Here is a 22,752-nt window from a genome sequence, read left to right as displayed (position 1 = left end):
ATTGCAACCTCTTTTGAAGTCTTCATTCTATGCCTAAAAAGAAGAAAAATAGAAAAGGATACAAGCCAACAATAAAGACTATGCTCCCTCGGAATATGCAATAAATTACCTTATACCTCGGCTTTAGTTCATTGTCCCTACAATATGGAAAAATAAGTATCCATTGGTAAAATTGTCAGTGTGTCGGTATCCATCTTTAGAAACAATATCATTATCATCTGCAGTTAGAAAATGAATCCCTTTTTTCATTGTTTAATCCTCTCTTAGCCCCATATATGACAAAAGGATAACACAATCAAAAGTGATGTATTTCAGATACTTTTCTTGCTCCTTAGATAAGTGTGATTTGTTTTGACAATGTGGTTCTGCATGTGTTATGGAAGGAGCTTGTGGTTATGGAGAACTCCATAAAGCCAGTCATGGAAAATATAGTGCTAAGTTAAGCACCATTCTGTAAAGTAGAGGGAGTGCTCGTGGGACTTGGTATGATATCAGATGTGTTGACCACATCTTGTGGTGGATGCTTGGAAATCCATCTGTAGCAGACATCTTGTGGTGGATGCTTGGAATCCATCTGTAGCTTTTACTGCTACATATTTCTGTCCTCCAAATTATGGGCTTTCAGAACATTATGCTGGCTGGTGCAATTTTCCAAAAGAATATTTTGATGTCGCAGGTTGCATTTTCTAAAATTGACTAGAGAAAAACTGATATAGTGCCTGTTTGATATAGAAGGTGAAGACAGATAGAACCATTTTGGTAATATTTAAGTTTCTTGCTCATAGCCGATGCCACCTAGTGGGATAAAGGTTTGGTTGTTGTTGTTTTTGCAAGTTTCTTGCTGATTTTCTTGCAGAGTTAAGTGTCAAAGAAGTGGTGGGTTGAAATTCCCAATGAGTGGAAGTTCTCACTTCTATCATGTCTTGATCACCAATGTTGGGAACTTGGAATGAATGGTGAAAGTGGTTGTTGTGAAAATGAAGGGATCAAGAACAGGATGGGTAACCATAGTAAGGAATTGGGGACAAATCTGGCATTTCAATGTCAACCCTCAACATTAGCCTTTGTCCTTTGAGGTCACTATCAGCAGTGGTTCACACATCTTATGAGGTAGCCCCTGCAAAGTGGCAGTTTTGACAGACATTTGATGGAAAACAGTTTTAGCAGAGTAGATTCGGAACTAAATAGGGCATGTTTTGGACTTTTGGTAGACATGAATTTTCTAATTGCAAACTGTGATTTGTGAATGACTAGACAAAGAGCACAAGCTTACTTGCACATTTGCTCACAATTCATGATCAAACATTGGTGCAAGTCTGGTAAAAGAATGTCAAAAAAGAGCATTTTAGAGCATAAACTTTGGCAAAAGATTAAGCATGATCCATATCCTTACAATTCCATTAAACAAAAAACAGTCACTCATGGAATATGTAATATCTAATCATTCTAAAACTTGTCCTTTATAATTGAAGTAGTCAAATGAAACAATTCTGTTTTGTTTGCATCTTGTGCCTTTTTAAACCATCAATAAATGTAATATCCTCTATCCTTTCCCACAAAGTTTGATTCCAAGTATTGTTAAAACTCTTGTTGGATTGACTGTAATTACAAATACAAGCGAGTGTAAAGTTGGAACCCTTGTGTGCTGCAAAACTAATACTACTACGACCAAATATGATAAATTATAGTGGTATGTATGACACAGCTAAGAAACAGATTGCATAAGCTTTAGAAATTAAATTATAAAATTCTACTTTGATAGCCAATGTCAAAGGATGCCAAGCAAACAAAAATGCATCTAAAGCCTACAGGTCTAGGACAGTAGTTTGGACTTTGGATCAATGCTCTCCAAAGGCCATGCTGCAAAGCCTGAAGAATTGGGTATATGGCCATGACTTATTCTCTATGAATTCAGCACCCAATTTAGAGAACTTAAAAAATACAAATAAAATGTATATATAAAAAATAATTGCTAACAAAAAAATACTATCTTGGTCACTGATCAGCTGATGGCTCAGAACTAGGGGCTTGCTCGTCCTCAACTACAGCAGGGGCCTCTGGTGCACTGTTAGCAGCACCTTCTTTTGAAGGGGAAGCAGGTTTATTCCCTGCAGCGCCTTCTTTCGAAGGGGAAACAGGTTTATTCCCTGCAGCGCCTTCTTTCAAAGGGGAAACAGGTTTGTTGCCTGCAGCACTGTCGACTGCAGTTGGTGTTGAGCTTTTCCCACTCTTATCATCCTTTCCCTCTTTTGCATCTTTGCTACCTTTTCCATCTTTGTCTTCTTTGGGTGGAGGAGGCATCATATGGCGAGGCGGGTTCTGTTTAAGCTTCAAAATCATTTGACGCATTCTTGCAAGTTCAGTAGGTTTCCCAGGCTTTGGACCCTGAATAACATGAACTGAAGGCTTATTCTCAGCTTCTTTTTTCCCTCTTCTCTTTTCAATATTAGGAACCTCGCGAGGAATCATCTCTGCTATTGCTTTCCAGTAATGTTTGTCAGCTTCTTTGTGAAACTTATCTTGGTTGGCCAAGTTTATCTGCACATAACACATTATCTTCAATACGCTTATGAGGCATGGCAATGACAAATGGACTCATGTAGCCCAAGAAGAACATAGGAATTTTTTAGTAAGTGCCCACTTTACGGTTTCTAGTTTTCTACCTTCTCTCTTTCTCTGTTGTTAGCTTTGTTTGTCTCACAATTGACCTTCCGTTTTTCATAGAAAGCTTGCTTATAATCTTCAGCTTCCTGTATTATCTGATTCCTTAACTCCTTCTCTCTTTTTTCCTTCTCCTCTAGATGAATGGAATTTTGACTGCTCCGTTTAAATCATGAAAATTACAGTCAGAACAGCAAATGTCGATCGATAATATACACATGACATCATAAGTATTTGAAAAGAAAATAAAAAAGAAACACATGACATTTATTTCATCATAACATTGACAAAATTCCATTTGACATTCAAAGAGGCCCCATAGTTTTAGGAACTTGAGCTACATCTGAATATGGAGAAGGAACAATTTAGAAACTAGATGGCCAGCTTATGATACAGTTCATCCAAATGGCCCAATCATTAAGTAAAAGTTAAGAGAATAAACACCTCCTACTTTATTTTTCTAAAACGTCCTTCATTTACAAATACACCCTAAAGGTATATGCATCATCAAAATAGTCCAAAAATGTCACATCTATACTATCAAATTTGTCATTTAAAATGACATCAAATTAGCGTATCTACTTTGAATCACATCTTTATTATAAAAAGCAACGTAATCAAAATGGAGGGTTAAACTCTTAATTGAATTTGCGTGGTCAGCAAGTAAAAGTGTGTCTACTTTTGGATCATTACATGGACATCGATTTCTATGCAATTTATGAGATCATTATTTGGGTTTGAATCCTAATTTGGGAAGTTTGATTCATTCCAGATTCTTCAATTTAGAATAAGAGTAAGTTCAGTAAAGTCGCTAGAGATTTTTTTCTTTCCAAAATTGTGGGTTATATGATTGATGAAACGAGTTTTTTTATCAAAAAATTACTATAAAACTATAACTAGCTATGTTAGCTTCAAATTCCTCCAAGATAAACCATGAAATCTTGAAAAATGATATATATAAACAAATTCAAAAAGGGAAAAATAAAATAGAATTGATTGAACAAAATCTAACCGTCGCCATTCACGTCTTGCAAATCCTTCCTCCTGCATTTGAATGGGGTCTGGAAGCAAGGGGCCACCACCACCACCATCGGAGGTAAAGATTCCGTCATCATCGTCGGCGGCAGCAGGGGTGGCGTATCCATCTCCGGCAGGTTCAGGTTCGAAGGGAGTGACGTGGTTGGGGTCGGGGGTGGAAATGCCGAAGCCATATACGGGTGGAGAATAGGGATTCTCACCGCCGAAGCTGGGATCAACGGTGAGGTTAGGGCGGTCACCGGCGGCGGCGTAATTATCGGAAGAAACGAACGTTGATGATTCGTAATCTTGATAATGGGAATTCTGAGCGCCGTAGCCCATGAAACTATCATCGTCTTCTCCTTCGTTACCAAATGATTCAAATGATGATGCCATTTTCTCAATTATAGTTCTTGTTTTTTTCGGGATTTTGTTTTTTATTCTTCTTGTTTTGGGGGTCGTAATATGGAGATTGGAGAACGTTGGATTGTTATATTTGTTAGACAATAATTATAATTAACAAGTTAATCAAAAAAAGAATTGAATGATAGGTAGGTAGGTATTATAAAAAAAGACTAAGATCACATGACAATTGATATTCATCTAGGCACATATAACAGAATTGGATCAAAAATTCAAGTGTGCTTAAGTAGGTCGGTGATCTTTATATCCAACCCAACGACCGTCATGCCTAGATGGAATTAGAGATATGTATATAAGGATGTTATCAAATTTTATAACCATGTACATTAATAAGACAACAATCTTCATGTTATTTTTAATTAGTTCACCTATGGAGATGATCTATATGCATGAATATAAATCTTTATGTCCTCAATTCATCTACATTTCCCTATTTCACCCATTTAATTTAAATATCTAGAAATTAATGTATTACTTTTGTAAAATAAAATTGAAATAAGATATTATTTTTATTTGTTGGTAAATTCTTATTCATCTGAAATAGAAAAAAAAAAGAATATAAAACAAACGATAAGTTATATCAGGTTTTATTCTACATATTATTATTCAACATATTAACCTCACAATTTAATTAATTAACATTTATTCATCATAAATTGATTCATTTTTGAACTTCTAATTAAGAAAAACATATTCAATAAATCAAACAACATTGGCAAACAAAAAAAATGAATTCTCCCAGAACACCAATTTTCACTATCTAAAACGTATTCTTGGATCTTTCCATATGTTTTTTTTTGTTTACTTACATACTATAAGTGTCACTCTAGTAACATCATAATTCACAAGGTCAAACAAACATTGAGACGAACTTGTCTAAATTTCCAAATCTCTGAAAATAAAGAGAAAAAACTGTGTCTTGGGACTAAAAAAACCCTAAAAACATTAAGAAATTGATTTAGTGATTTATTCTTATTTATTTAATTTGACCATCATTTAAACATTAAAATGGAATAAGGTGTGGTTTGTGGAGGAGAATAGTGCATCGATGGCAGAAAACAAGAGAGAAAACCAAAGGAGGAAAAGAAGAATCCTTGAACAAGGATCCGATCGTCTCGCTTTCATTACGGGTCGAATATCATCTCTTCCTCCTCAAACCCTTTCTTCATCGATTTCCGATGATTCAAATGTCACTTCTCCTACCAGTACGTTTATTCCCCCAAATCTTATTACATTTTAATCTTTTTTTATTTTTCTTTTCTAACTCGTCTATTATCTTGTTAAATCTCAAATTTACAGTTTTGTTTTTAATTCATTGTTTAATTCAATTTCAAACATTGAATCTAACTTTATGATCTTGGACCAATTTTAACCTAATTCCTGTTTAAATAGTTTCGTATTTCTGTTGTTAACTGTAATTTCTGTATTTTTGTAATTTGCACTGTAACTGTGAAATTTACAAGTTCAGAGCTAATTCCAATTCTTAAGAATTACACTATTGGAATTATGACTAAGGAAAAACTATACTGATATCCCTTCAAGTTTGACTTAACTACACAGGATATGCTTCTTATTTTTCAGAAATTATATTGACTTTGCTTGAGGTTTAATTGTCATTACAGTTACCTTAAGTTTCTGTTGTCGTTATATCCTGAGGTTTATGTTATCATTACACCAACATCTTTGCAACATAAACATTAAGGGAGGTCATTCTCATTTATGCAACAAGTGGAGTAGAAAAAGGGCGCAGAGGTCATTGTCATTTATGCAACAAGTGGAGTAGAAAAAGGGTTGTGCACGAGACTCCCATTTAGTAGGGTATGAGGAGGGTAGACGTAGGCAGTCTCACCTTCACAAGTGGATAGACTATTTCCAATATTTGAACTCCTGACCTCATGGTCACTAAGCAACAACCTTACGGTTGTCCTAAGCTCACCCAACAAGAGGAGTAAATAATTTAACTAAATCAACTTTACTTTTCCCATAATTCTAAATTTTGTTTCGTGCTTGCAGTTTCGCCTCAAGGTGTGGCAGTGGAGGAGTTAGATTCCACTTTGCTAAAGAATGATGATCCCTTAGTTGCTGATCTTTACCCTTTTGAGGCTTCCAGAACCATAACCCAGACACAACCTTTGCAAGAACATGAGGGTGGAACTATCCAAACTTCTGAATTTGATCATGTACAACAACCACCTTCTGATTCATCTGTTGGCAATGTCTCCAACCAACAGCCACAGCAACAACCACGCACTGAAGAATCTAAGCTTTTCATCATCCCAAGTGAAATCAGTTCTGCCATCAATGCCTCAAGGAGTACCCGCCTTTGTTGTTCTGTTGCTGTGGCCCTTCTAGTAGTTGTGTCTTATCTAGGATTCTCTTTGCTTGGTAGCGATTTGATTAAGAGTTTAATAAGCTTTAGGCCACTCTACTTGGTTCTGGTGACAAATTTGACAGTTGTGTTTGCAAAACTTCTTTCTACAAAAAACATAAGACGGTATGCAATTTCTTCTGGTGGAGATCAAGGGGATGCACAACTTGTTAGGGCATTGGAATTTGGCTTGGTGTTGCAGAACGTGGTGGATGCATTCTTCATGGATTGTTCTGTTTATGCAATCGTTGTTGTATGCGGCCTCTCCCTTGTGCAGAGATGACAACAGATTCTTTTGTTAGTTTGATCCATGTCCCTTTCCCTTTTTATTTTGTTTGTACTTTGCAAGTGACTTTGATGTTTTGTGAGTTTGCATACAGCAAGGATAATTAAATCTTAGTTCACTAATTATCTTCAGGTCTGGGTTGATTTGAGTATTGTTTACTGGCATTATTGATTAACTGTTGTTTCTTGTACTGAATAAATTTTTGCAGAGTAGTGGTGTCAAGTATCATTAATTAAATCACACTGCAATGAATGACTGCAACTCCTTCATATCAACCAATTTGTTTCATTTATTATAGTCTCCATTTGAAACTCATTTACAAAGCTTCAGACTTTATTACATGATACACTCTCTTCCTGAGCTCATGCTCCTAATGGAAGTTTTAGTATTTGGATATGATGGTTTTTTCACTTTAAGCAGCTTAAAACAAACATTGTGTGACCACACTTTTAGCCTGAAAACAGGCAATTAGATTCTCTGTTTGTCAAGGAACTCGATGATGAGTTGGTTCACCTTCTCCGGAAATTGTTCATGCACAAAATGGCTTCCTTCTGGAATATATATGATTTCCAAGTTTGGAACAATATTTTTCACTGCCCCACTTCGGATATAACCCTCAATGCCTGGAAACTTACAGACAAAATCTTTCTCACCCATGATCAGAAGTGCTGGGACAGTAACTTTAGGATCACTTAAGCCACCTTCTGTATCGAAACTCCTGCGTGAAAAGACCAAATCTAATATTACAGAGGTCTGTATTTGAAAGAGTAATTGAGTTAGAGCATAGAGTTAGGGCATTGTATGAAACCTGACTAATGGAAAATGCCATGTCTCTTACACAAATAACACTAGTTGAAACTTGAAAACAAATATTTGGAGTAGCATTTCACTCCATGCATTTACATGCCAGTTTCTAAACATTAGGCAAATGAACTTCACATTTTTTGTTTTGAAAAGGAGTGGAAGGGGAAGTCTAGTTACCTGTAAGGAACCTGCAGTGCATACTTGAATCCAGATTTTTCATACAGCGATGCATAGGTTTCAAGGTCTTCCTCAGAAAACCATGGTGGTAGAGGAGCAGATGGGTCATACAAATCCATGATTTCCTGATCATCTGCTGCTATTGGCTCCTCACTTCCAGAGAAGAGAGTGTAGATGTTTCTTATAACTGACTTCACATCAAAGCGGCCAAAATCTGCTTCAGCCCTTCCAGGCTCCTGAAATCGGATAAATTAGTAATGGCACATGGGAATGAAGTTAAAAATTAAGTTGGCAGATGGGATTTGTACCCGCCATCTAGTAATATAGAAGCCCTTGGGGAGATGCTGGTGGATCTGAAGAGAATCAGGACCTGGAAGAATGAAAGGAATGCCTAAAGTTATGATAGCATCTACTCTTTCTGGGTGCACAGCAGCTGCAAGATATCCAGGAATGGCACCAAAGTCCTTGCCAACAAGGAAAGCCTGATATAAACAATTGAAATTGCCTATGTTGTTAGTCATGTTTTGGGTCATTCCTCCCACTTTTAGAATTAGTCAAATAGTAAAGAGAAAAACCATCCCCTAGTATCTGTTGATCTTTTGTACTCCCTATCTATTTCAGGTTGAGTATAGAATTAAGATACTAATCTCTGCTGAATTAAGATACTAACCTTTGTCCCTGGCTACAAAGTACTTGAGGCGGGCTATAAGCAAAGTCCATCTACAAGAAACTTAATTAACTCTACATTCTAGAAACCTAACCATCTAAAACAAATTCACAAGACATGCCAAGTAAACTAAAGGGATCAACCTTTGTGGAGTACAATCTTACAAGTAGGTGGGCCACTTGGAGTTTACATTCTTGGAAGAAAATTATGATAGTTTAATTATTATATTCAATAAATTGAGATTTTATTTTTATGAGTAGTCTTAAAATTTATTTTAATCTCAGGAGAATTTTAAATTATTGTTAAGTATTTTATTTAAATCATATAATATGAGGGTTGGGCGTGTAATTCAAGGTATTCAAAACAAGGCTTAATGTTAATCGAGAACATTTTAAGATCTATTTAAATAATTATCAGTATTACAAATGATTCTTTTGAAATAAATTTATCGTTTATCATTTTTCAAACAGCAATGTAGAATATCTATAGAATTCATTATAAGTTGTGATACCATGTCTCATTCTATTAATAATAACAATGGATACCTACTACTTAAGTTTTAAAAAATGATATTATTTGAGAATGTTTTAAGATCAACTAATTAAATGCGTTATATTTAGCATTTTAAAATTTTAAAAAATATAGATGATATTAATTGAGAATATTTTAATAAGATTGAATTCCTACTATTTAAGTTTTAAATAATTAATTGAGAAAACTTTAAGATCTATTTAAATAATTATTATTAAACTATTATTTTTTAAGTGAAATAGAATACCAATTTTTTTTTATTAATTGTAATATCATAGCTCATTCTATTAATAATAATAATGGATTCCTACTATTTAAGTTTTAAAAATGATCAAATGCTATTAATTGAGAAAGTTTTAATATCTATCATTTAAATGCGTAATTCCTACTTATTCCATATAACATTTTAAAATTTAAAAAATGATTAAATGATATTTAGTGAGAATGTTTTAATAAGATTGAATTCCTACTATTTAAGCTATAAAAATAATTAAAAATATTATTTGAGAACGTTTTAAAATATATTTAAATAATTAGTATTAAGATGATTATTTTGAAATAAATTCATTGTCTATTATTTAAATGTGCAATTATTACATGTCCTATTTAGTGTTTTGAAATTTAAAAAATGATTAGATGATATTAATCGAGAATGATTTGATCAGATTGAATTCCTACTACAAGATTTTTTTAAATAATTAATATTAAAAATGATTATTTTGAAATAATATCCAAAAATTTACTTATTAATTGTAATATCATAACTCATTCTATTAATAGTAACAATAGATTTCTCCTACTTATGTTTAAAAAAATAATTAAATGATATTAATTGAGAATGTTTTAAGATCTACTATCTAAATGTGCAATTACGACATAGCATATTTAACGTTTTAAAATTTTAAAAATGATTAGATGATATTAATCGAGAATGTTTTAATAAGATTGAATTCCTAATATTTCAATTTTAAAATAATAAATAGTATTAATTGAAAAGATTTCAAGATCTTTTCAAATAATTAGTAGTAAAAATGATTATTTTGAAATAAATTTATTGTCTATATTTTAAGCGAAATAGAATATCATTTAATTATTTTATTTTTTAATTTTAATATCATAACTTATTCTATTAATAGTAACAATAATTCATTCTATGAACAAATTTCCTTATTAATATTAATATCATAATTGATTCTATTAATAGTAACAATAGATTCCTCTTATTTAAGTTTTAAAAAATGATTAATGATATTAATTGAGAACATTTTAAGATCTACTATCTAAATGTATACTTACGATATGACCTATTTAGCGTTCTAAAATTAAAAAATCATTGGATGATATTAATTAAAAATGTTTTAGTAAGATTGAATTCCTATTATTCGAGTTTTAAAAATAATTAAATAATTAAATAATATTAATTGAAAACGTTTTAACATCTATTTAAATAATTAATATTACAAATGATTATTTTTAACTAAATTCACTGTCTATTAACAATAATTTTGAATATATTTTTCCTTAATAATTGTAATACAATAACTCATTATATTATGAGTAACAATCGATTCCTCTTGTTTAAGTATTAAAAAATGATTAAATAATATTAATTGAGAACGTTTTAAGATTTACTATTTAAATGTGCAATTACTATATATCCTATTTAGCGTTTTAAAATTTAAAAATAATTAGATGATAGTAATTGAGAATGTTTTAATAAGATTGAATTACTACTATTTCAGTTTTAAAAATAATTAAATAATATTAATTGCAAACATTTCTTTTTTAATAATTAGTATTAAAATCATTATTTTGAAATAAATTCATTGTCAGTTATTTTTTAAGGGAGTTGGAATATCAACATATTTCCTTATTAATTGTAATATCATAACTCATTATATGACTAATTGAAAAGAGGAAGACAGTTTCGACTATATATTTGTAGCCTCATTATTAAGTTTTCGCAAATTAATTATTTACAGTTATGCAAATTTATATTCATAATGAGCATTGCTTAAAATTAGCAAATCATAAATAATTTAATCAAAATATAAATCAAATCAATTATACAATTTGAAACTTCCAAATAATATAGAAGAAAGTCATAAAAAATGACAAAATGGCTTATCAGGATCTCTGATGATGAAAATGGATTTAACATTGAAACATGTTTTGGATCAGATCTAGAACTTTAGTAAGTGTGGATAAACCCAAATGATAGTTGTAAGAATCAAAATATGTTCAAAATTATATCAGTTTTTTTCTTTTAAGACTTTTATCTCTTTGATTGGTAAAATATGAAATAAAATTATATCTATCAATGAACATCTCGGTAGATAATTCATGAATGATGAAGTAATAAAAAAGTGAAATGACTGTAAAATCATAGCTCGTTTTGTGATGGAAGATATTTGATATCTGTCTAATTAAAATAAAAAAAATGTAGGAGAAGTAGTTTTTGAGATTCAATAGAAGAGAAGATTAAGAAGTAAATTGAAATAAGAATAGAAAAGAAAATTAAGAAGTAAATTAAAATGAAATAAGAGTAGAGAAATGAAAGATTAATTTGATGAAAATCATATCTCGTTTGATGATGGAAAAGATTAGACATGTCTAATAAAAATGAAAAAAAAAATAGGAGAAGTAATTTGTGAGTTTCAAAAAAAAAAAGAAGAGAAGATTAAGAAGTAAATTGAAATAAGAATAGAGAAGAAAACTAAGAAGTAAATTGAAATGAAATAAGAGTAGAGGAATGAAAGATTAATTTGATGAAAATAGACTATTCTTTGGACAATCTATTCTCACATATATTCATATTAACATAGTAGAAGAATTAATTCATTTTTAGTTGAGTTTTGTTCCTAACTCAGAACTTATCAAGGATCACGTTGATAGCCTTATCACCATTGGTGTGACGCCTTAACATTGCTCTTATCAATGATCCTTCCTTGTGACGAACCTCATTGGCTTATCATGCTACTTTGCTTGTGGCGCCCTCCCCCTTTATTCTTTTCCATTTTCTTTTATCCAACACAAACATATAAAAGTTCATAAACCAAAAATAAACAGAAGTTCAACCCAAACACTAATTCCATACACATTTCACCTATAATCATACGAAAAACGTGAACATTCATATAAAAGTGTTATTCCACAAGTTAAATTTCGTTTCAAGCAAGAATGATTGACAAACAAAGCAAACCATCCCCAGGCGGTTCCCATCACCTTACCTTGCTGATGGTTAAAGCATCCAAAAGGCCTATGATCTCATCAACCAGGTCATAAATGATTTCCTTTTCTGGCTCAGCTGGATGTTCTGAAAGTCCATAGCCTCTAAAGTCAAAGGCAATTGCCCTATAGCCAGAGTTTGCCACAGCTATCAACTGGTGCCTCCATGTATACCATATTTCAGGGAATCCATGCAAGAATATCACAGCTTTTGAACCTGACAAAGAAAAATATCATTAAGGACAAGTAGACGAAAAGTTATTTAAAAATATTATATTTGAGTTTTCCACTTATTACCACTTCCAATCTCTGCCACATGCAACTTCAGGCCCTTCACTTCAACGTGACTATGTTTTATGTTCTCCATAGTTGAAAAGGGTTTTACTGCAGAGTAGAGTAGAGAGTGTGTGAGAGATAAGGATATTGAGGAAGTGGCAATGTTATTATTATTTAAAAGAAAAGGGAGAGTTTACTATTTTATATATTTGTGGATGTATGGCAGAAATTATTCTATATTACTATAGTTTAAATAGTAACGCAACATCTATGCTCATATATATTTGTGTACCCTTCTATCTAGTAGTTGAAAACTTTATAGGAAGAAATAGTTGAAGGCTTAAGCAAAGCTCCTTTTGGTTTTGGATACCAGAAACGGTTACGTATTGTTTGTTACTTTATGCCGGTTGGAGTTTAGAGACGTGCAAACAGATAAAATTGGATGTGAATCATGCGGTCTATAATTTACTGAGTACTCTGTATAACTCACGCGTGTGATAGGATCTTCTCCAGTATTAGATAGATGAGATTAGACTATGTGACAAAAAAATCTTTAACCATAATTTTTTAAATAATTTATTTTAATTTTCTCTTTATATTTTAATAATAGACTCTCAGATATCGGATATAAGCAATTCTCACCATTCACATCCTCACCACGTGACTATCCATAGCCTCTTCCGTTTGAAACTCAACTTTTCTTTTCTCCTCTCTTATTTCCTTTGGGACCCATGTCGTATCATAATTCGCAAGAACTACTATGTACCATAATTGTTATCCTTAGTGGCACGGTACCTTGTAAGCTTCTAATTGTTGAGTGTTGGCTATTGAGGTCTCCTTGAAGGCAAAATGAAAACGAAACATGTTTATTGATTGCCATTGGGCACCTTATTCAAAGGTGATATATTTCCTGATTTCACATCATCTATCTATATATACATAAAACTACATAAGAAAATAATGTTCCTTCATACCACATGTTAAACTCTCAACAAAAAAGTTCTCTCCTAAAAGGCTCAAGTTCCTAACATACACACTACCACACATACCCATTTGACGTTTCATATCCTCTCCTTAATTAATGAATAATAATAACACCACTATTAATAAATTTGTGGTTGAGATAATTACCGTACTAGGTAATTAGTAGCTTTACTTTAATGGTTTTTTTTATTACAAAAGTTTGCTTAAATAGGTTGATGCCTTTATTTTTTAATTATTCTTTGGTTGCTTCATGATGTGAATTGTGTATATGTTTGTCTATATATTTTCATTTAAGGGGTTAATGCTTTGTTTTTGTTTATTATATATTATCATTTATATTAGGTTGATTATCTTTATTACAAAAGTTTGTTTAAATATGTTGAAGATTTCAATGAAGAGATTAATTCATCAAAGGATACTTGGAAGTGAAAGGTGAGGATCACAAGTCTTTGGCGTGTTGAAAGATATGAAACTCATTCACTACAAATAATTTTCATTGATTGAAAAGTGTTTTAACGTTTAATCGAATTTTTCTTTATTTATTCACTTTTTTATGACAACATGACGTAACATGGGTAAAATTCAAGTTGTTGTAAATAATTTTCATATATCATTATAGGAGTCTTAACTAAAAAGAAGATGACAGATTTGAATGTGTATCTAACTATGTAATAATATTATTAGCGATCTTCAATTTTTATGCTTACTTTTTTAATGGAGCTATAATTTATTTGTTTTTGTTTTTATTTTTACAACAATCCTGGTCGAGTTTGTTCGACTAAGAAGCACTTTGAAAAATGAATGATTGTTTATGTTTTATGTATATATTTTGGATGGTTCTCCAATGTCATGCATGACCATATTTTTGCTACCATGGTCCCTTTACACATGTTCCAAACATGTATTTGTTTTGTTGATTTTTAGTTTTTTGGAGTTATAAGCGGTGTACATTGACAATATATATATCATTGTTTAATTAGTGATAATTAATGTCAAAAACTTTTTGTTATTGTTTATTTTGTAGTTGTTTATTTATCAATTTCAGTTTAATATTTTTGAAACATATGTTTCGACCATGCATGAAACCAACAATGGTTTAGGAAACATGTGTTTTTATATATCCAATCGAATGCACGATAAATATATATGTTCTAAATCATACGATAAAAATATATTGTCTCGTGCGAATGCACGGGTAACTTGCTAGTTACTTATATTAACATATTAACATGTTATTTCTCACCCATTTCAATCAAAGAATAGTCAAAACTTGGAAATGTCTCCTCGTTCTGACCTACATTTCAAGCACATGAAATAGATTTTACTAAACATGTTGTAGGAATGTGGATGATTAAGGTTAGATTGGCTTTTGCTCAATTGAAGCTATCATTTTCGCCTAAGCATCATTACTTTATCATACTTCATTCAATGTATCAAATGGTATATTCAAAATACTATTTCTCTCTCATTTTAATAAAAAAAAAGTATTTTAAGAGGAAATGACAAAGTTAATGTTATCCTGTTAGTAGCACTACCAAATAGGTTTACTTGTCTAGTCAACCTTCCATATTTACAAAGAAATGTACAAACCCTCTTATGCTTTAACTGAATTTTTTGACAGTAACTTTCAGTTTAGAATGAGTTATAAAAGGAAGCCCTGTTAATTATTCACTAAAAATTATTTCATGAAAGCAGGACTGGAGCTTGTTGCTAATCACTTCAGCAAAATGAATCATATATGCTTTGATGTCTTAAAATGATCAAAATTCAGATAGTATAGTTGAAAAGAGTATCAAAATATTATTAAATGGATTTTCATCTTAATTACATCACTTCATGTAGCACATAGTAATGGTGCTACTATAAGTTGGCTTAGAACATCTTAAAGAACCATATGGTGACAGTATCATCTTCGCAAAAAAATCTCACATATACAATGCTATGATTGACTCAAGTGTAATTAAAAGAAATAAGAATAGTTGTCATTACAGTTCCCTTGAGTTTATGTTGTCATTATATCCTGAGGTTTATGTTATCATTACACCAACATCTTTGCAACGTAAACATTAACGGAGGTCATTGTTATTTATGCAACAAGTGGAGTAGAAAAAAGGGTTGCGCACGAGACTCCCATTTAGTGGAGTCTGAGGAAGGTAGACGTAGGCAGTTTCACCTTCACAAGTGGATAGATTATTTCCAATATTTGAACTTGTGACCTCATGGTCACTAAGCAACAACCTTACGGTTGTCCTAAGTTCACCCAACAAGAGGAGTAAATAATTTAACTAAATCAACTTTACTTTTTCCATATTTCTAAATTTTGTTTCATGCGTGCAGTTTCGCCTCAAGGTGAGGCAGTGGAGGAGTTAGATTCCACTTTGCTAAAGAACGATGATCCCTTAGTTGCTGATCTTTACCCTTTTGAGGCTTCCAGAACCATAACCCAGACACAACCTTTGCAAGAACATGAGGGTGGAACTATCCAAACTTCTGAATTTGATCATGTACTGAAGAATCTAAGCTTTTCATCATCCCAAGTGAAATCAGTTCTGCCATCAATGCCTCAAGGAGTACCCGCCTTTGTTGTTCTGTTACTGTGGCCCTTCTAGTAGTTGTGTCTTATCTAGGATTCTCTTTGCTTGGTAGCGAATTGATTAAGAGTTTAATAAGCTTTAGGCCACTCTACTTGGTTCTGGTGACAAATTTGACAGTTGTGTTTGCAAAACTTCTTTCTACAAAAAACATAAGACGGTATGCAATTTCTTCTGGTGGAGATCAAGGGGATGCACAACTTGTTAGGGCATTGGAATTTGGCTTGGTGTTGCAGAACGTGGTGGATGCATTCTTCATGGATTGTTCTGTTTATGCAATCGTTGTTGTATGCGGCCTCTCCCTTGTGCAGAGATGACAACAGATTCTTTTGTTAGTTTGATCCATGTCCCTTTCCCTTTTTATTTTGTTTGTACTTTGCAAGTGACTTTGATGTTTTGTGAGTTTGCATACAGCAAGGATAATTAAATCTTAGTTCACTAATTATCTTCAGGTCTGGGTTGATTTGAGTATTGTTTACTGGCATTATTGATTAACTGTTGTTTCTTGTACTGAATAAATTTTTGCAGAGTAGTGGTGTCAAGTATCATTAATTAAATCACACTGCAATGAATGACTGCAACTCCTTCATATCAACCAATTTGTTTCATTTATTGTAGCCTCCATTTGAAACTCATTTACAAAGCTTCAGACTTTATTACATAATACACTCTCTTCCTGAGCTCATGCTCATAATGGAAGTTTTAGTATTTGGATATGATGGTTTTCTCACATTAAGAAGCTTAAAACAAACATTGTGTAACCACACTTTTAGCCTGAAAACAGGCAATTAGATGCTCTGTTTGTCAAGGAACTCGATGATGAGTTGGTTCACCTTCTCCGGAAATTGTTCATGCACAAAATGGCTTCCTTCTGGAATATATATGATTTCCAAGTTTGGAACAATATTTTTCACTGCCCCACTTCGGATGTTATCCTCAATGCCTGGAAACTTCAAGACATAATCTTTCTCACCCATGATCAGAAGTGCTGGGACAGTAACTTTAGGATCACTTAAGCCACCTTCTGTATCGAAACTCCTGCGTGAAAAGACCAAATCTAATATTACAGAGGTCTGTATTTGAAAGAGTAATTGAGTTAGAGCATAGAGTTAGGGCATTGTATGAAACCTGACTAATGGAAAATGCCATGTCTCTTACACAAATAACACTAGTTGAAACTTGAAAACAAATATTTGGAGTAGCATTTCACTCCATGCATTTACATGCCAGTTTCTAAACATAAGGCAAATAAACTTCACATTTTTGGTTTTGAAAAGGAGTGGAAGGGGAAGTCTAGTTACCTGTAAGGAACCTGCAATGCATACTTGAATCCAGATTTTTCGTACAGCGATGCATAGGTTTCAAGGTCTTCCTCAGAAAACCATGGTGGTAGAGGAGCAGATGGGTCATACAAATCCATGATTTCCTGATCATCTGCTGCTACTGGCACCTCACTTCCAGAGAAGAGAGTGTAGATGTTTCTTATAACTGACTTCACATCAAACCGGCCAAAATCTGCTTCAGCCCTTCCAGGCTCCTGAAATCAGTTAAATTAGTACAGGCACATGAGAATGAAGTTAAAAATTAAGATGGGAGATGGGATTTGTACCCGCCATCTAGTAATATAGAAGCCCTTGGGGAGATGCTGGTGGATCTGAAGAGAATCAGGACCTGGAAGAATGAAAGGAATGCCTAAAGTTATGATAGCATCTACTCTTTCTGGGTGCACAGCAGCTGCAAGATATCCAGGAATGGCACCAAAGTCCTTGCCAACAAGGAAAGCCTGATATAAACAATTGAAATTGCCTATGTTGTTAGTCATCTTTTGGGTCATTCCCCCACTGTTTACAATTAGTCAAATAGTACACGAGAAAAACAATCCCCTAGTTTCTGTTTATGTTTTGTACTCTATCTATTTCAGCTTGAGTATAGAATTAAGATACTAATCTCTGCTGAATTAAGATGCTAACCTTTGTCCCTGGCTACAAAGTACATGAGGTGGACTATAAGCAAAGTCCATCTACAAGAAACTTAATTAACTCTACATTCTAGAAACCTAACCATCTAAAACAAATTCACAAGACATTCCACTCTTAAGAAGTGTACTTTGGCATATATAAATGAGCTTTTGGAAACTCCTTACCTTGCTGATGCTTAAAGCATCCAAAAGGCCTATGATTTCATCAACCAGGTCATACAGGGTTTCTTTTTGTGGATCAGCTGGATGCTCTGAAAGTCCATAGCCTCTGAAGTCAAAGGCAATTGCCCTATAGCCAGAGTTTGCCACAGCTATCAACTGGTGCCTCCATGTATACCATATTTCAGGGAATCCATGCAAAAACACCACTGCCTTTGGGCCTTCAAAAAGAAAAAGATGATTAAGGTGATGTACATGTAAATTATTTAAAAATATTCTATTAGAGGTTTCAAGTAATGACCGCTTCCTATCTCTGCCACATGCAGCTTCAGTCCCTTTACTTCAATGTGACTGTGTTTGATCTTCTCCATCTTAGAACAAGCGTTTTACTTTAGAGAGAATAGTGTATGAGAGATGAAGTGAGGAAGTGGCAAGTGTACTAAAAACATCATTGAAATGAAAAGATGCTAGAACACCATAAAGGAGGGTCCACTGGATGTGTGGTGGACAAAATTTTGTATTACTTTGTTATCAAAAACTTCTGCAGATGGGGATATGAAACAATACAAAATTTTATTTGGATACATTCTAGTGTCAAAATATTTTGTATTTACTTTTTAACTAAAATCCATTCTCATTTGATTCCTCTTTTTTATTATTTAAATCAAAAATATTATTTGTACATCAAAAATAATTACCTCTTATCTAAGATGGATGCATTCCAATTTGAGGGGAATTGAGCAGTTATATTTTTTGTTATTATTTTCTTTTTTTCCTATCTTACAGTAAAAGGTATCAGGTGTACTTAGATCTAACAATCCTATTAATAACACTCCGATCAAAAATTACACTTTTAATAAGTTCAATTATTATATCCTTTATATAAATTATTGTCAACATAATGTTTTAGCACTTTTATGGTCTTTTTTAAGCAATTTAGCTATTTTATCTCTTTCACAATTTTGTCGTGATCATTTTTTGGCCTTGTCTTCAACAACCATTTTCTGTTTTCCTTTAGTATTTATTTCATTGGGTTCATTGCCTAGTCCCATCTAACACTTAACCTGTGTTATATTTCACTTCAAAATCGGAGTTGGACCCTGTTCATTGTTACATTATCAGTTGGTGAATTGTTACACCTTCATAGGAAAATGTCTGTTAAGATTTATTTGTTTGTTTTTCTGTTTTAGAATAAATGTCAGTTATTAAGACTAAGTCTATAGGAATTGAGAGTGCTCTGTTTTAGTTGTTTAGTGGGTAATGGATAGCTATTGTTTAGGAATATTTTACTGATAGTGATTATTTTGTTATCTGCTGTAATGCCTATTTAAAGGCCTATCTTAATGAGTAATAATCATCCCATTTTCAGTTTCAATTGCAAGTTAACAGTGGTATCAGAACCACCGAAAAAAATTGAGAGAGAGATACATAGTCCTGTTGCAATTTGTCTTCTACTAAAAGTCCTAAAAATAATAGGCTGAGATAATGGCCTCCAAAAGCTATGTGCAAGCAGCAATTCCACGATTTGATGGTCACTATGATCATTGGAGCATATTAATGGAAAATCTCTTAAGGTCTAAGGAGTATTGGCAAGTGGTTGAAGATGGTGTAGCAACACCAGAAGAAGACATCACTATTACTGCTGCAGAAAGTAGAGAGTTAGATGCAATGATGTTGAAAGACTTGAGAGCTAAAAACTATTTGTTTCAAGCGATTGATCGCTCTATCTTGGAAACTATTCTTTGCAAAGAAACTTCCAAGGATATTTGGGATTCAATGAAGAAGAAATATCAAGGCTCCTCAAGAGTCAAACGTGCCCAACTTCAAGCTTTGAGAAAGGACTTTGAAATTCTGCAAATGAAGGAAGGTGAGTCAGTTACTACCTATTGTGCAAGGGTCATGAGTATTGCAAACAACATGCGAGTTCATGGAGAGAAGATGGGAGACACCCTTATTGTAGAAAAAATTCTACGCTCACTCACACCACAATTTGACTATGTGGTGTCTTCAATTGAAGAATCCAATGACACAGATGAGCTCTCCCTTGATGAGCTTCAAAGTTCCTTGCTGGTTCATGAACAAAAGATGAATAGAAGTCCAACAATGGATGAGCAAGCACTGAAGGCCTCTACCTATGCTCATTTCAATAATTCCAGGGGAAGGGGCAAAGGTCGAGGAGGTGGAAGAGGAGGAGGTCGAGGCAACCGAGATGCAAGCAGACACCACCAAAATTTCAGAAATGATTATGACCAAAGCAAAATGGGAGAAGTCAAATTTTGTTAAAGAAAAAGAAGACGATGAAGAACAAACTTTGTTGATGGCTTTCCAACTAAAGGATAATAAGCCTGAGCCAAACACATCGTACTTGGACACAGGCTGCAGCAATCATATGTGTGGTAGTAAGTCATTCTTCTCTCATTTAAATGAACACTTCCGCACTATTGTGAGTTTTGGTGATCATTCACGAGTCAACCTTATGGGAAAAGGTGACATTCAAATCATGACTAAAAATGATCATATTGAGACAATCTCCAATGTCTTTTACATACCTGATTTGAAAAGTAATCTTTTAAGTGTTGGTCAGCTACAAGAAAAGGGGTACATGGCTACAATCAAGGAGGGTGTTTGTCAAATATTTGATTCAAAAAGGGGTCTTATTGCTCATGTGGAGATGTCACCAAATAGGTTGTTTCCGCTGCAAATTCAGACTCTTCAAACTTGTCTAACAGCAAAGGTGGATGACCCAACGTGTCCTATTGTTCCTCCAAGTAAAGTTTGTGAAGAATGTATTGTTAGCAAACAACATCGAGACAAATTTCCACATGGAAAATCATGTCGAGCAAAGAAGGTGTTGGAGATTGTACATTCTGATATATGTGGACCAATTAATCCAACTTCAAATGGAGGTAAACGTTATTTCATAACGTTCACTGATGATTATAGCAGGAAATCTTGGATTTATTTTCTGCAGGAGAAGTCTAAAGCTTTTTTAGTTTTCAAAACTTTCAAGTTGTTGGTGGAAAAAGAGTCCGACATGCCTATCAAAATTCTTCACAGCGATCGCGGAGGAGAATACAACTCACAAGAGTTTGTGAATTTTTGTGAGGCCCATGGAATTAAAAAGGAACTTACAGCCGCTTATTCACTGCAGCAAAATGGTATTTCGGAGAGGAAGAACCGTACAATTCTTAACATGGTTCGTTCTATACTTGCAAAAGGTTGTATCCCGAGATGTTTTTGGCCTGAAGCTGCAGCATGGAGCATTCACATTCTGAATAGAAGTCCCACTCTAGCAGTCCAAAACATGACGCCTGAAGAAGCTTGGAATCGACACAGACCAAGTGTTGACTACTTCAGAATTTTTGGTTGTATAGCATACGCTCACATACCAGATCATAAAAGGAGGAAGCTTGATGACAAAGGAGAGAAATGCATTTTTCTTGGTGTTAGCGACAAATCAAAGGCATACAAATTGTACAATCCTATCAACAAGAAAATTGTCATAAATCGTGATGTGATTTTTGATGAAGAAGAGTTTTGGAAATGGAATGAAAATACTGCCAAACAAACACAAGCAATTTGTGATGATATAAATGAAGAAGAAAATCAACAGCCTCTTTCCTCACTTAATCCATCAAATGAAGATCACAGAGATGTTGAACCTTCACAAACAGCAGCAGAATCTGATGAAGATAATGATGTAGCAACACATTCTCAACGTGTTAAAAGGAGGCCTGCTTGGATGCAAGATTATGTGGTAAATGGGATTAACAAACTTGATGATCCACTTACTCATTTTGCTCTGTTTGCAGACTGTGATCCTACAACTTTTGAAGATGCCATCAAGGAGTCAAAATGGCGGGTTGCTATGAATGATGAAATTGCAGCCATTGAAAAGAACAACACTTGGGAGCTGACTGATCTACCAAAAGGGCACAAAACTATTGATGTCAAGTGGGTGTACAAGACAAAACTTAATGAGAATGGAGAAGTTGAAAAGTATAAGGCTCGACTCGTTGCAAAAGGGTACAAACAAGAATTTGGTGTCGACTACAAAGAAGTGTTTTCTCCTGTTGCAAGACTTGACACTATTCGGTTGGTGTTGTCCACTGCTGCCCAATATTCATGGCCAATCTATCAACTTGATGTAAAGTCAGCATTTTTGCATGGGGAGTTAGAAGAAGAGGTGTACATTGATCAACCTCCTGGATATGAGAAACAAGGGCATGGAAACCAGGTATACAAGCTTAAAAAGGCTTTATATGGACTAAAACAAGCACCTAGAGCTTGGTATAGTCGTATAGATTCTTACTTTGGTAAAGAAGGTTTTCTCAAATGCCCTTATGAGCACACACTTTATACTAAATTTGGAGTAGATGGGAAAATGCTTATTGTTTGTTTATATGTTGATGACCTTATTTATGTTAGTAATGATAGAGTCATGCTAGTTGATTTCAAGAAGTCTATGATGGAGGAATTTGATATGACAGATTTGGGGTTGATGCATTATTTCCTAGGCATTGAAGTAACTCAATCATCTGCTGGAATATTTATTTCACAGAAACGATATGCTCTTGATATTTTAGACAGATTCAATATGAA

General features: G+C 33.5%; 4 protein-coding genes and 1 pseudogene across 10 annotated transcripts; 2 read left to right on the top strand and 3 right to left on the bottom strand.

Annotated features, from left to right (window-relative positions):
- LOC109351827 (bifunctional epoxide hydrolase 2-like) lies at positions 65 to 12,608 on the bottom strand. 3 transcript variants are annotated; one of them, XM_019593466.1, is made up of 7 exons: positions 12,460 to 12,608; positions 12,165 to 12,379; positions 8,045 to 8,218; positions 7,737 to 7,972; positions 7,201 to 7,473; positions 1,027 to 1,030; positions 65 to 78 (listed from the first exon to the last, which is right to left on the bottom strand). In XM_019593466.1, exons 1-5 carry the CDS (start codon positions 12,527 to 12,529, stop codon positions 7,224 to 7,226), a joined length of 945 nt encoding a protein of 314 aa, XP_019449011.1. In that variant the 5' UTR covers positions 12,530 to 12,608; the 3' UTR covers positions 65 to 78; positions 1,027 to 1,030; positions 7,201 to 7,223. The 3 variants fall into 3 exon arrangements, with proteins under 3 accessions (XP_019449011.1, XP_019449012.1, XP_019449010.1); XM_019593467.1 differs by lacking the exons at positions 65 to 78; positions 1,027 to 1,030 and adding an exon at positions 3,021 to 3,033; XM_019593465.1 differs by lacking the exons at positions 65 to 78; positions 1,027 to 1,030 and having other exon boundaries at positions 7,167 to 7,473.
- LOC109351829 lies at positions 326 to 1,503 on the top strand (annotated as a pseudogene).
- Positions 1,694 to 4,135, bottom strand: LOC109351824 (clathrin light chain 1). 2 transcript variants are annotated; one of them, XM_019593462.1, is made up of 4 exons: positions 3,674 to 4,135; positions 2,664 to 2,817; positions 2,187 to 2,538; positions 1,694 to 2,147 (listed from the first exon to the last, which is right to left on the bottom strand). In XM_019593462.1, exons 1-4 carry the CDS (start codon positions 4,072 to 4,074, stop codon positions 1,996 to 1,998), a joined length of 1,059 nt encoding a protein of 352 aa, XP_019449007.1. In that variant the 5' UTR covers positions 4,075 to 4,135; the 3' UTR covers positions 1,694 to 1,995. The 2 variants fall into 2 exon arrangements, with proteins under 2 accessions (XP_019449007.1, XP_019449006.1); XM_019593461.1 differs by having other exon boundaries at positions 1,694 to 2,538.
- Positions 5,085 to 16,523, top strand: LOC109351828. Of its 2 annotated transcripts, XM_019593468.1 has the most exons (3): positions 5,085 to 5,306; positions 6,115 to 6,386; positions 15,965 to 16,523. In XM_019593468.1, the coding sequence occupies exons 1-3, from the start codon at positions 5,150 to 5,152 to the stop codon at positions 16,328 to 16,330; spliced, it is 795 nt and encodes a 264-aa protein (XP_019449013.1). In that variant the 5' UTR covers positions 5,085 to 5,149; the 3' UTR covers positions 16,331 to 16,523. The 2 variants fall into 2 exon arrangements, with proteins under 2 accessions (XP_019449013.1, XP_019449015.1); XM_019593470.1 differs by lacking the exon at positions 15,965 to 16,523 and having other exon boundaries at positions 5,086 to 5,306; positions 6,115 to 6,945.
- On the bottom strand, positions 7,027 to 18,605 carry LOC109351825 (bifunctional epoxide hydrolase 2-like). 3 transcript variants are annotated; one of them, XR_002108295.1, is made up of 7 exons: positions 18,452 to 18,605; positions 18,157 to 18,371; positions 17,623 to 17,796; positions 17,315 to 17,550; positions 16,765 to 17,051; positions 16,700 to 16,715; positions 7,027 to 7,160 (listed from the first exon to the last, which is right to left on the bottom strand). XR_002108295.1 is itself a non-coding variant. In XM_019593464.1 (6 exons), exons 1-5 carry the CDS (start codon positions 18,519 to 18,521, stop codon positions 16,802 to 16,804), a joined length of 945 nt encoding a protein of 314 aa, XP_019449009.1. In that variant the 5' UTR covers positions 18,522 to 18,605; the 3' UTR covers positions 16,599 to 16,715; positions 16,765 to 16,801. The 3 variants fall into 3 exon arrangements, 2 of the variants coding, with proteins under 2 accessions (XP_019449008.1, XP_019449009.1); XM_019593464.1 differs by lacking the exon at positions 7,027 to 7,160 and having other exon boundaries at positions 16,599 to 16,715; XM_019593463.1 differs by lacking the exon at positions 7,027 to 7,160 and having other exon boundaries at positions 16,592 to 17,051.

The sequence above is a fragment of the Lupinus angustifolius genome, chromosome LG07, assembly GCF_001865875.1.
Source record: "Lupinus angustifolius cultivar Tanjil chromosome LG07, LupAngTanjil_v1.0, whole genome shotgun sequence".
NCBI classification, from domain to species: Eukaryota; Viridiplantae; Streptophyta; class Magnoliopsida; order Fabales; family Fabaceae; genus Lupinus; species Lupinus angustifolius.
Note: the sequence above shows the minus strand (reverse complement) of the source record. Positions and strands in the feature narration are given on the sequence as shown.